At 41.9% G+C, this 13,508-nt stretch overlaps 1 protein-coding gene across 6 annotated transcripts in view; it reads left to right on the forward strand.

The window, feature by feature from the left end:
• The window catches only part of CACNA2D3 (calcium voltage-gated channel auxiliary subunit alpha2delta 3), a 1,184,653-nt gene that overhangs the window by 1,081,676 nt on the left and 89,469 nt on the right, over positions 1–13,508 (forward strand). For all 6 annotated transcript variants that reach the window (XR_005210766.1, XM_037798412.1, XM_037798419.1 and 3 more), the window contains 3 exons: positions 6,625–6,700; positions 9,315–9,367; positions 10,887–10,942. Coding sequence is in view for 5 of the 6 variants with exons in the window: in XM_037798412.1 (XP_037654340.1) it covers positions 6,625–6,700; positions 9,315–9,367; positions 10,887–10,942 (185 nt within the window). In the remaining variant the exon portion in view is untranslated. The remainder of the gene's footprint in view (positions 1–6,624; positions 6,701–9,314; positions 9,368–10,886; positions 10,943–13,508) is intronic.

Raw genomic sequence — 13,508 nt, forward strand, 5'->3', positions numbered from 1 at the left:
ACTAATAGGGTGGTATGTGGGGATAAAAACCTAATGTAAATAATGGATGGCAGAACTATTTTAATAATCTTTCATCAATTTTAACAAAGGTAACTACTGTTAAAAAAAAAAAAAGTACAATTTATAAAAGTAGTGCTCTCACTGATAGTAACAGATGTTCCACACCAATGCAATGTATTGGTGGTGGGGTGGTGTATGGGAGCCCTGTATTTTATGCATGATTGTTTTGTAAACTCACAACTTTCCTAATTAAAAAAAAAAGGCATTGTGAAGGACAAAGACATTTATAATATGATGCTCATCACAATGTCATTTATAATTGTAGAAAACTGTAAACAGCCTTTATGCCCACAGTAGGGGACAAGGTATATGAATTTTGCTATCATGGAGCACCATGTAGCCCTTAAAATAGATGATGTACATGCATTAACCTGCAAAGATGGTCACAAAATATTTTTTATGTAAAAAAAGAAAGAAACCAGAAGCATGTATAAGTGATCAAATGCTGGTTTTTGTAAAAAAAGGACTATATGGATTTGCATACATAGAAAAAATCCAGAAGAATATGCACTAGAATATTCAGTGGTTACCTCTCAATAGTGGCATGAAGGTTGATTTTATTTTTTTTCTTTATATTTCTGAATGTCTTTTGCAGTGACCCTATATTACCTTTATATACAGAAAAACAATAAAGCTATTTCCTACAAATAAAAATTTTAAAATGAAAAACTTGCAGCTGTTTTTAATATCTAGAGATAGCCAGTTAGCTTGGTGCTGATTTTTTTTTTTCTTTTTTTTTTTTTTTTTTTTGTCTGAGAAGGATCTCATGAATGACCTCTCTTAGTTATATAAAGGTAAGGTCAGTAGGTAACCGTTGCTTACTCTGTGGAAGGGACTTAATGGGGCATTTTCTGGCCTGAAAAAGTCTGCCTCTCAACAAACTTTGGTATGTAGAGCTCAAAGGTTCCTGGGGAGCACCTATGAAAATTATATTTTAAATCCAGGAGCTGCTGGGAATAAATAATTAGAAGATCCTGATTGTCTTCCCTTGTGGGGTACAGCATTATTAGAATCTCTTATGTCAGTTAAGATCATCCTAACACACAGGGAAATTCAGCATGAGGGAAGAAGTCTGATGTTTCAAGCTCAAAGCTATAGTATGCATAGTCACCTTAGCACAGTGGGCATGACCTCAGAATGAGGACAAGAACTTGAACTAATGAGTGGTAGACCTGGGAGCCTAATCCTTGCTGCTTATTGGAGTGGAATTGTGTCCCCTGGAGGACCACTCACTGTGGGTGTTGTAAAGCTCCTTTCTAAAGCCTCGTCCTCCACCTTGACCTGGCAGAAAGCCATGCACTGCGCCTGTCTTCATAGTGACATCATGTGGCAGTGGCAAGAATTACAGGCAAAGAAGCCAAGGGGACTCACTGGAGACTTGGTACAGCTCTCTCCTCTTCTCCCCAACCAGGAATTCTTGATTGAAAAACCTCTGGAAAAGGAGAAGGGTTATCACCGAGAGAGACACTGGGCTTCTCAACAATGTGTGCATGTGGGACTGAGAGACCGATTAATCCAAATATTAAAAAGAGATGTTTGTACTCAAAAAAAAAAAAAAAAGAAAAAGAAAAAAAGAATATAACCATGCTACTGACACAGGAGATAACACCTACATTGCTTGCAGAAAGCTATTGATTATTTTTATTGTTATTGCTCTTGTTACCCGGGTGAGACGTGGACAAGGGCAGTGTCTGCAACTTTGCTTCTTTTTATATCATCAATACCTGCCCATGAAGGTGTTTTGGTGCCGACAGACTCTCTGCTCAATCTGCAGAATGATAAGTCTCCCCGTCAGGAGTCTGCAGTGGATTCCAGGTGGGCCCAATACCGTGTGAGCAGCTCCTTGCTCATGCAGCCACGTGAAACTTATTCGCAGCCATGTGCTCATTAACTAAACTTGTTTTGGTAATTTCCAGTCAGAGGGCTTAAAGGCAAGGAGGACCAGGGTCATTTAAATTCACCCCCTCAGCTGTGTTAGATATGCCACGCTGATCTTAAAGAACAGTCCAGTCTCTGTGAGAAGTTGCTGTGGAACGGGATGGTGATTAATACAAGAAGTAAGGGAGAGCACATTTTGGATCTTCTGTTGCACTCAGAAGCATGAGGTGAGCTTCCCACTCCTCTGGCTTTTTAAGATAGGAGAGTAAAGTCTTCACATGGTAACAGTCCCTTTGTTAAAACTTTCCTATATTCCTGCCCCATCCCCCATCTTGTACTTTTCCCTTGCAAGTTGAAAGCTGCCCTGGAGAACAAGCAATGTGTGCTATTTACATGCTACCTTAGTGAATCACTTTCCTCCTTGTACTTTTAAATTCAAAGTTGCTTAATAATGTCCTACAGGGAGGCTCTGTGTCAAATGCCTCCCTTGTCCTGCTTTTTACAGGTGCTTTTGCAAACATTAAGCTGTTTTAAGATTGGTTTTAGGCAAATAGTTTAGCCAAAGGGAGCTAATTCAATGAATCATTGCAGATAAGGCAACCAGCCTCACCGATACATAGTAGGTGGTTAAGAAGTGCTGGTTCCCACAGCTACTCAACAAGTCTTGATTTAGCTGCGTTTGTGCCTTTGAAATGCCACCTGCTAAATCTTAGGAGAAATATTCTTCTTGGTCGTGATCTTCTGTTCATTTGGAAAAGACCAGTATCAGGAAAATGACCTTAAATGCATCCTGCTCTGATGGGCCTGCTCTCCTTGGCTTTACTAGCTCAGGGCACTGAGGGCTGCTCAAGCTTTGGTTTTGCATTGCTTTGAGTTTCTCCTTCAGAGATTATATCTGCTGTCTGTCGGAGTTTCAAAGAGACCCATCTGAGGAGTACAGTGATGCTAATGATAAGGTCTTGGGAGGCAAGCCTCTGGGCTGTGGTGAAGTAGCCTGGCGGTGATGTCATGGTGATTCGGGCTTGTTATCTGCAAGGAGGATAAACCCCCGCAGCTGAGCGCAGCAGCACTCGGCATCAGTCATGGGCTGGGCACAACTCTCGGGGCTTATTTTAGAGCCGAATGAAAGCAGGCAATTATCATGTTCTTTAACTATAATCAGCCGAACAGGATACAGGTAGCCACAAAATGTAGTTATTTAAAACAGTAACAAAATCACTTCAAAAAGGGTAATAATCTGGAAGTCTCCCTTTCTGCAACATCTAGTTAAAGCTGTCTAAGCGTGAAGACAGGAAAGGCTTGTTTTGTAACTGGTCCTCCATGGCAATAGTATCAGGAAAGCCTCCTTTTGAAATGAAAGATGGGGATCCTGGCCCAGGGGCTGCTCCAGAGCTATTTAGTTTGGTTCCAGCATGTGGGCAGGAGCCTTTGAAAACATCCAAGGAGAATCCTGAGCTTCCTGCCACCTTTCATGGCATGGGGCAATGGAAAGACCGGCCAGCCTGGTCCAGCCTGGTCCTGGCATCTCAGGGCAGCCCTTTGGCTTGGGTTGAAAGTTGATTCCAGACATTGGTTCTGAGCTCTCATCTTGGGCAGCATTTCCTGTGGCATTCAGATAGGACCCTGGGGGTGGGGCACATCTGAATTCTGAGAATTTCCTAGAATCTGTCAGAGCCTGCTGCCGAGCAGAATGCAGGGTGAGGGGTGTTCAGCTTGGCCCCCAGCTAATTCTGGCTCTGCCACTTATTAGCAGTGTGGCCTTGGGCAAGTTATTTGACTGGCTGAGACTTGGTTTGCCTCTCTGTAAAACAGGAGTGATGAGCTCTATCTTGTAGGGACCTGCTTGGACGAGTTCCTTGCTAACATTTGCTCAGTAAAGTTCAGTAGGTAGGTAACAGCTGTTGTTACTGCAGTTCTCATCTAAGAAGTCCCTGGATAGAAGTTCCTACACCATCTCTTCATAACCCTCACTGCGTCTCAGGGTACCTCCGTAGTACTGCAGTAACAAAGGGTAGATTTTACCTTGCATCATGCATGCCAGTGAGCTAAGAAAACCAAGAGACTTGTCCATCCTCCAGCCTGCTGGGTAAAGCCTGAGTCCCTTCCCATTGCATTAAATACTCCTCCTATTAATGGCAGAGAAAAGCAGACTAATACTCATAGCAGCAGCTGTAGCCCTGCCTTCTGCTGAATGCTTTCTTGGTGCCAGGCACTGTGCTACAAGCAGCACACAGATGATCTCATTTATTCCTCACAATCACCCTGTGAGGTAGCCATTATTCTCATCATTTCACAGGTGAGGAAACTGAGGCACATGAGAGTTAAAAATGTAGTTAAGTGACCAAATTAAGATTTAAGCTCAGGCATCACCAACTTCAAAGTTGGCACATTACCAGTTCTATCACACTGTCTACCCTTGAGCCTTTGGGAATAGTGCAGCTTGAAAAGCTGAAACTATAACAAAGAATAAAATAGATTCCTGTTGTTCCAGGGAAAACCAGACATGACACAAGACAACCTGTTAGACAGGAGCAGTGGTTTGGATTTTTTGGTGTCTTAAGAGGTAGAAGTACCAATCATAGTATGGAGATATTATCATGTAATACTTTTCAGTGAAGTTCCATTTTATCAGTTAGTTCTCAAAACAACTCTGTTGGGCAGGTGAAAGCACAACTTATAAGTGGGGAAATCAAGCCTCCTGTGTAAGCATAACAAGGCAGGCATGCTGCAAGTATGTTTCAGGGCACTTTCATGTGCTTTACTGTTTAAATCTCAACACATTTTGAGAATCGTCTTAGAGATGAGAAAATGAAGGCTCAGAAGATGGTGAGCAACTTGCTCAAGGTTACACTGTGAATAAGTGGCACAAACAACCTTTCAAACAAAGGCCATATGATGTCCATGTCTGGGGAACTCCAAGCATACACACGAGCCAGCTGTAGGGGACAGAGCTGGGCAATAGGAAAAGGATTTAAGCCAATGATAATTCTCCCAAATCCTAGAAGAGCCCTTGCAGGGACATCTGTAGTAATGCCCTGGGTGAATGTGGAGATGGCAGTGTGGTGGCTCAGCAAGGGTTCAATTAGAGTTGTCCATCATAGTCTGCAGTGGATTCTGTAGACTGTCCTGGGGCTCAGGTTAGTGTCAGGCCTGTGTCCGTGTGGAGCACTGCTGTGAGAAGTTTGGGGACTTTTCCCTGTCTGGTGCTTTGCTGGCTCATGGGCTTTATTTCTGTATCAAACAAAGGTTCCATTTGTGTTTTCAATGAGGGAAAAAAAGCCAGAGAACCGTAAACAAGATTAGAGGAGATGTTCTGAAGAGGAAGAGGTCTTGGGGACTTGCAGAGAGATTATGTGACCACTGGTACCATTTTGGGCTTTGCTGCCCAAGGAGTACTGTGTATGGATGGTCAGGAGCCATAGATGGCTCTTTGTTTAATCTGTATCTGCAATGTCAGTCACCTGTCCAAATGAGGAAGACATCCCATTTTGCAGTGGACCTCTGGGTCTCAGAAGCATCATTATCTATCCATGATTCATACAATCAGGCATTCCTCCACTCATTCAGCCTCTTCAAACCAAGTTCCTTCTCAGTGCTGGGTGCAGTGCTAGGGACAGAAACAGATCCAACACCCTTGCTCATTCTCAGGCTCACTCTGAGTGCAGCATTAAACTGCTCATCATTAAGCACTGTTCTCTTCTAAAAAAGGAATTCCTGTGAGAATTCCTTCTGAGCATTTGGAAGTACATGTATTGAAGTATTAAAATCTCACCTGACGACTGTGATGTAACTCAGGCTTGACTTGGAGTGTCTCTCCTTTGGGGTGCCATGAGTGGAGGGAGGGGAGGCACTGGAAGGCAGGACAGGGCTGCAGGACTCCTTTGGCTACAACCCATCTAAATGCTATAATGTGCTACCCAGAAACTGCCACCCACCTTTGCTTTGTAAAACTGTTGATGGGGAACTAAAATATTTGGTGCAATTATAAAGTAACACCTTTCTGCAACTGAGTAAAGACCATAATTGGGAAGAGAGTGGTATTTTTATCACAGAGTGGGCGGGGGGGGGGGGTAAGGTCTTTTTTGTTAGTTCATAAACTGCACTGTCTACCAGAAAGAACGAATACATCCAGGAGGTATAGAGGAGAGTAAGCGTGAGAATTACGATTGATGGGTCAGCTGCTTCCTGATAAATTGTCAAAGTGCTGGAGACATCTTGATCCGGGCCTGTTTCCTAGTGCTTGAGAGAGACAGAGGATCTGGCCATTTCTTAACCCAAAGTGGCCCTTTCCAACTTTCCTAGACCTTGGAGACATGGCCCAAGTGGATTCCTCTCAGGACCCAGTATCCAGGGAGCAGAATCTTCCTTTGGAGCATCCTGGTGCATGCCAGCTGTCCTAATTTAGACAATCTTGACGCTCATCAAGTTGTAAGGCTCACACCTCCCCCCTGCCCTTTCCAATACGTACATCCCTTTTGATCCTCAGGTTCCAAGGGGTGACATGGCTGGGTCTCCAGTCCTGGCCTCTTTCGAGTTCCTTGTTTGTCACTCCCCGTTAGGCCTGCAGCTGTTTGTCACTGTCACACTTGATGTAGTGTCAAGAGACTGCTCATCTTGCTGGTACACAGCATCATTTGGTTCCGTATGTTCTTGTTTAGTCAACCTCTTTTCCATTGTTTCCTACAGAATTACCCTTTATGATTACCAAGCCATGTGTAGAGCCAACAAGGAAAGCAGTGATGGTGCCCATGGTCTGCTGGATGTAAGTATGGTGCAGTCAGCCAGGAAACAGCTGCACATTTCTGTCTGTCTCAGTGCCAGCAGATGAGATGTCCTTCTCTGGAGTAATACAGTTTCTTTCTTTTTTTTTTGAACCATGAATGTTTGAATGTATTTACTGAATTTACTCATTGGAGAAAAAGCTTCTACTTCAACCCAAGTGCAACTGTTATGTTAATGACAAACAGATCTACAGTCTTTGGTGGATTAATATAGCAGCCCCCTTTTGAAGGAGAAGAAAAATGGAGACATTGTATCAATTCTCTCATTCTCATATAAAAGAGAATTTGGTTTTCTTCAACGGAATTCTTCCTTTTGGTTTGTAATACAGCTGTTAGCCTATGAACAAATTCAAACGGTGATCACAGATTCTCTCCTCTAGTCTTGCTGTTGCTATTTCAGCATCATTTCCCCTTGATCTAGTTCCATTAGTGATGTCAAAGCTGAGAATCAATCAACAGAGTTATTGCATCCTTAGAAACCGGCTTTCAGACCGGCAAAAACGAGTGTCATGACTTACTCCCTGCTTAACAGTATAATTTACAATGTGCAGACCACAGAGGTTTGGCCGCCAATAACATGAAAACTAATGAAGAAGAGCTATCATATGGCTCTGTATTGTCCCACATGTGGGTGTACATATAGTCCTAAAATGTTACCATTTTGAAAGTACCAAAATTAAAAAGTTAGTTTGAAACACAGCAGTTAAAACCATTTTAGTTTTAACATATAAACGTACCCTTTCTCAACTGCAGAGATAAGATCTTACAAGGGGATTATTTAGAAACCAAATTTTTAACACCTGTTCTCCAGCACTAAGGGAGAAAAAACAATGACTCAGAGATGGGAACTTTCTGAGAGGCAACCAAGGACTAAGCCTTGGAAGTGTTGAAAAGTACCGCTTTTTAGTGAGACTCACCATGTCTTCTCCAAGCCTAACTTCCCTGACCTTAGCATGATTATTTCCAGAATTCAAAAGTTCCCAAGGTATGTTTTCATCATTAGGCTTAAAAGCTTAATGGTTTTAACCCTTCTGAATGATACTGTGCATTTTAAGTTTTTAATCCCGTATTTACATAATCCCTTTGTTTACCCATATAATGAGCTGGCATGGATTGCTTGAGTGCCTTTCCCCCTGGCCTCTGGGTGAGCTGCCCCTGTGCCCTGCACCCTCTAAAGCCTCCTTAATCCTTTTATCCATTCTCTCCTCCCCCGACCCACACCACCAAGGACTGCTGAAGTGTCCCTGCCCATTCCAACCGGTACAAAGGCACAGAACTGCTTCATCGTTTGACCACCCGGATCATTTTGAAAGATGATTGTTTTTCAAGCCATAAAATGTAATGGCGAAACTACAGGACTGCAAGGTTGCTTTTGGTTTTCAGACACAGTTAAAAGTTCACATCCTTATCTGACCCTGATTGTCCAGATTCCTTGGATGCAGGGAATGATAAAGAAGGACCCAGGCAAACCAGAGCATGTTCCACAGTCTGAAATCTGGGAGGGCTGGGGATAGCCCCAGTAGCTTTTTTTTTGTTCTGCTCATTTACTTCTGGCCTGAAACAGGAAAGCTTCCAGAATGGTTAGAAGTATATAAATTGGTTCTTACTTTATTTAAATTGTTATAATTCTCCCATTCCTAATTCTAGACCTTATACTTAAGTGCTCAGAAAGTAGGATTGAGCAGCCCTCACTTCAGAAAGCAGGATTTGGCATTTCAGGTCCCTGACACATGCATGCAACCAAAAAAGGTTCTGAGGTTTCTCTGAACCTGCCCTCTGCTGCCCAGGCTTTGCCAATGTCATCGCCTGTCTCTCAAGTTCACCCACCACTTGCATATCTGGCATACCTAGGTACAAAGAACCAACTAAGGGGGAGACTTGGTATTTTCCAGAATTCAGGAAATTGAATTATCCACATAGGAAATAATCACAGAGTAAACAGTCCCACTGCTTTTTTTAATTAAAATATTCTGAAATAAAGATTAGGCTGTCGATGCCTTCTTTTATAGAATGAAGGGGATTTTCTGCGAGGATAAAATCACATGTTTATATGGTTATCATTTTTTCCAAGTCCAAATATGTAAGTGTGATAAAAGGCAGCTTAAATCCTACATAATTCATGGGAGGCCTTAAAATCAAGTATGTGCAACTTTTGCTTATTCCACTAAATGACAAACAGTGATGGAAAACAGGGAATCACCCTTTGGAGAGACGGCCCTTGAATTACCATTTGAAATTAGTTATATGATTCCAGCCCTCAGCATTAGGCTGCGAAATATTAGCCCCTAGAGGGTAAAGGTTTAAGCATCATTTGCTGAACTTCCTTTTTCCTCTCAGTGATAACCCTTGTATTAGATCATGTTTATTTTACTTGTAAATCACATCTCACTACAGGGGAGTTCAAAGTTTTAAAATGTTAGTTTTGGGATACAATATCCAACCATTTTCCTCCTAAATTTAGCTAGAGCTTCACTGTTTTTTAACACGATATCAATCTCTCTGGAAGAATAACATTGTCTTATGTAAAGCCTTCAGTTTAACCACCAACTTTGCGTGGGATACATTGTTTTTAATTAATTGAATTCTTCTTTGTAGCCTTACAATGCCTTCCTCGCTGCAGTTAAATGGATAATGACAGAACTTGTCTTGTAAGTACATTTTGCTGTACTTTTTAAAAGAGTATTATTGTTTTTATATTATGAAATGAATTGGAAGACAGGACTTCATGCTTTTAACAACCATTAGATTCATAATATTCTGAAAAGAACCTCATTGAACATCTCAAAATATCGAACACTGAGACCAAAAAATTATCTTTTATTAAGTTATTCATGGTTCTGCTTATGTCCTTATGTCATTGTTTAGCAGACTAACAGCTTGTAATACACAAACCAAATTTATTTACTGTGGTTACTGTTAAATTTAACATGAATGTCTGGCTGTTTTTAATGCAGCCTGGGTGGGCTGTGTCAAAGAAACAAACTGCCACAGCTATCCACTGTGCTACTTCGGGTGTCTCGGCATATGCAGGAATGGGGGTCTGTGCAATCATGGGCTGGGGGCTTTATTCAGGTGGGATTTAATTGTTTAGGCTGTAAAATTATGGTCCTGTTTGGAAGGTGCTGGATGCATCTGTGACTTAGGCCAGACTTCAAATGGCATGAAGATGAAGGGCTTGACTTTCTGGACACATTACAGAAATACTGCATTACAGAAAGTGGAAGAATTCTATGGGCAAGCATGTAGAGCAGATAATTGAAGCTTCACCAGACTTTCTCAGTCTTATTTTCCCTCATTAGGGCTCCAACTCTTTGGGTTTAAGGTGAATTTCTTGCAGTTTGATGATCAGACGTTGTCTTTGTTGATGGCCTGAATGAAATGTATGTTAATTTGACAATGTTTATAAGTTCAAGTGGAGAGTAGGTCTCCATATACCTAAGGGACATGGAAAATACAGATGATAGTGGGATTTTGCTTGAGAGGGAGCTGCTTGGCAGTGTAGCCAAGAGCCTGAAAAATAAATGACTGTACTTTGATCTATCTCCATTCATTGGGTTGATGATTTACATTACTTCCACGTTCTTTACTAACAACTGAGAAATGTAGGTTTTACATGAAGTTGCATTGTGGCATAATTTCATAGAAAGACATTTGCACAGCTGCCCCCACCCCCTCCCCCATCCCCACACCATACACATTAGGCTTGAACAAGTTTGAGCCGCTTTCTACATTTTGAAAGCACCTTTTATTTCTGTAGGTCATAGTCTAGGTAGAAGAGAATATTGTATTTGTATTTCTGAACCAAGGCAGGGAAGCTCTTTAGAAATTGGCTTTTGACCGTGGAATCAAATATATACGGTATAAGAGTGACTAATGAGAAATAACGTAACTAGGAAACTATTTTAGATTTTAGAGCAAGATTTTTCTCAACAAGGAGTCCTTGAGTCTAGGTAAACCTGATTTGGGGGTTTGGCTGGCATTGGGGCTATAATAGTCTTTCAGGAGCAAGATAAAGCCCAGGGAAAAGACAGTGGTATCTGCACCACCCATGTGGATACCGCAGTTGCTTTCGAATGAAGTGAGCAATGCCAGATAACACAGAACGTCACTGCTGTATTCAAGGTGTGGATGACCAAGTAACACTGGGCTTTTTCATCATCTGCTTAGGTTCCTGGTGGAATTTAACCTCTGCAGTTGGTGGCACTCAGAAATGACAGCTAAAGGTAAGCAACAACTGGTTTTCTATTTCCTAGCTCAGTGTGATCAACCCTGGCTTCACTGGCTACTTTTCATCAGAAATGCCCAGGACAACATGATGATTTTTCAGCTCTGTCAGCAAAACGCCATCCCTTGTGCTAAGTGCAGTGCCTTCCAGTCTGAAACAAAATTCCACAGCTTCATTCCCCCCATTTTGAATGTATACTTTGATGTGCTTCCTTAATCAAGGCTTTGAGGTCGTTCACTGTGTAGGTAACTCTTGAACAAGCATGTGGGCAATGCTAAAATCTAATGGAGAGAGAGCATATCATCCTTCTTAGGTTGAATGAATGGATAACCACCTGTTTTTGTTTTGAGAAATATTTTCATGAAACGCAAATCTGATGATAGTACACTCCCTGCTTAAAAAGCCTTCATTGGTTTGAGTAGCAATTAATAGAAACTCTTAGAGGCATGGATTGTGGAGTTAGAAAAATAGGGGTTTGGGTTCTGGCTCTGAAGTTAGTGAAGTTAGTAAGTTGATCTCTCCAACCTCAGTTTTCCCATAGTAAATAAAATGGAGAAAATCTTCATCTCCTAGGTTTTTATTATTATTATTATTATTTTGGTGAGAATTTAATGAAGAGAGAAATCATATTAAATTCTAAGCACAGTGACTGTAATATAGTCAGCCTTAAAAAAAAAAAAAAAAAAAAGCAGTTCCTGTAATTAATTCATGATGGTGATGACGAACATGGCCACCACCACCACAAGATGATGGTTAAACAGTTGAGTCCCCACATCCTATAAAACCAAGTCCAGTCTCCTTAATGAGTTTTACCTCTTAGTAGTCTGCCCCCAGGCTTGCTCAGTCACTTGCTGTTTCTCAGATACACCCTGTTCTTTCCTTCATGAGTTCATCCATGCCCACCCCTTTTCTTACCAGGCATGCTATCCCCTAATCAGGGCCTTGCAAACTGCTACCATTCTTATTAATAATCATCTATTTTTTAAGTGATAGTTTAGTAACATGTCAGCATTCCCCCAGGGGCTGGATAGATTTTTAATTTGACATTAGCTTGTCCTTTCCTTGAAGACCCCAGTCTGTGAGGATCCCTTCAATTTCCCCAGGCAGAATTAGCCCCATCACCTCCTTGCTCCTGTCCTGGTCAGTGCACACATTTACCCTAGCTTTTCTCGACCATTATTGCCTCAGTTTGTTTGCTCCACATTGAAGTGAATTTCTTGATGGCAGGAGCTGCGTTTTGACCATTGTTATCACCTGGCACCTGGGCAGTACTTGGCACATATAGGTGCTCAGTCTTTGCTTACGAAATAACTTAACAAATCTTTCTTATGCCAGGCCATGACCATCACAGTCACTGTAGTCATAGCTTTGTAACTTTGCCAAAGGTCCATTTTGTCTAAATTCAAGAAAGCAGTAATTTCTTGTTTGTTAGAGCATGATATGGAACAGCAGCTGCAGATCCCACCTTATGCCCATGCCGGCATCGAGCAGCTCTGGTAGCGGTGAACCAGATCCCCGTGTGTCCGGGGTTGGCTCTGCCCTGGGAAGCTGATGGTGCACTAGAGCAGGACAGGCATACTCCATGTTCCTTCCACAACCGCGTCCGTCCATACCCACACCTTGTTCTGGTGACCCTCAGGGCTTGAGCTCAATCCTCAGTCCCTGCCAGGGAGGTACCAGTTTTGAATGACAGAGAATACCCATAATCCCACAAAGAGAAACAGCCTAAGGAAATGCACAGAGATGTGAATGAAGTTTTCTATGGTAGGATGATCATCACCAGAGAATTTATGATTGCAAATACTAGAAATGCTTTAAATGTCTAACAGGGACATTTTAAGTAAGTTACAACCCAACAACAGAAAGGCATGTTATTCTGTCTCTGAAACCTTTAACAAAATGGAAAAGCTCATGAAATTAAATTATTTAAGGAGTGAAAATAAGATGCAAAACTGTATGTCCCAAACGGCATCCACTGGTTGGGGCAGGAGGATGTGGAGTTAAATGGGGTCAGCAATCAGTGTGATGAATGGGTTCGATAAGCAGAGACAAAAATATGAATGAGAAACGAAGACTTTTGTGTTCTCAAAAGAAAATTTTACCTAGAGCATGAACCTCCATTTGTTCGTGAATGGATAAGAATACATGCAATGCCTGTGATTTAGAAAAGAAATTTGAGAAGGAACCTACTAAATGGGTGCTTGTTTTTTCTCTTTCCTTTTCTTATTTGACTAGCTTTTCCACAATTGCATGAATGGGGTGAAAAAAAGATAAGGTTAAAAGAGAGAAAAGGAAGACAGAAAATCAATAGGGGCAAGAGAGTGCATAGCACGATGGTTAAATGACTGATCTCTCTTCAGCACCAGTGACCTGGGGACAAATCCGCACTCCCTCCCAATCAGGCTTAGGGCCCTCAGAGGCTAGAGTGGCTGTCACGGGGTAGTTAGGTGCCCTGGATTCAGAGTCTGGCAGCCTTACCTCATGCTTGCTAGCTGTGAGGTCCTGGGCAGGTCACTTGGTCTCTATGGGCTTTGATTTCCTCATTCAACATATATAACAATAGA

This window comes from Choloepus didactylus, chromosome 1, assembly GCF_015220235.1.
Source record: "Choloepus didactylus isolate mChoDid1 chromosome 1, mChoDid1.pri, whole genome shotgun sequence".
Classification (NCBI taxonomy): Eukaryota; Metazoa; Chordata; class Mammalia; order Pilosa; family Megalonychidae; genus Choloepus; species Choloepus didactylus.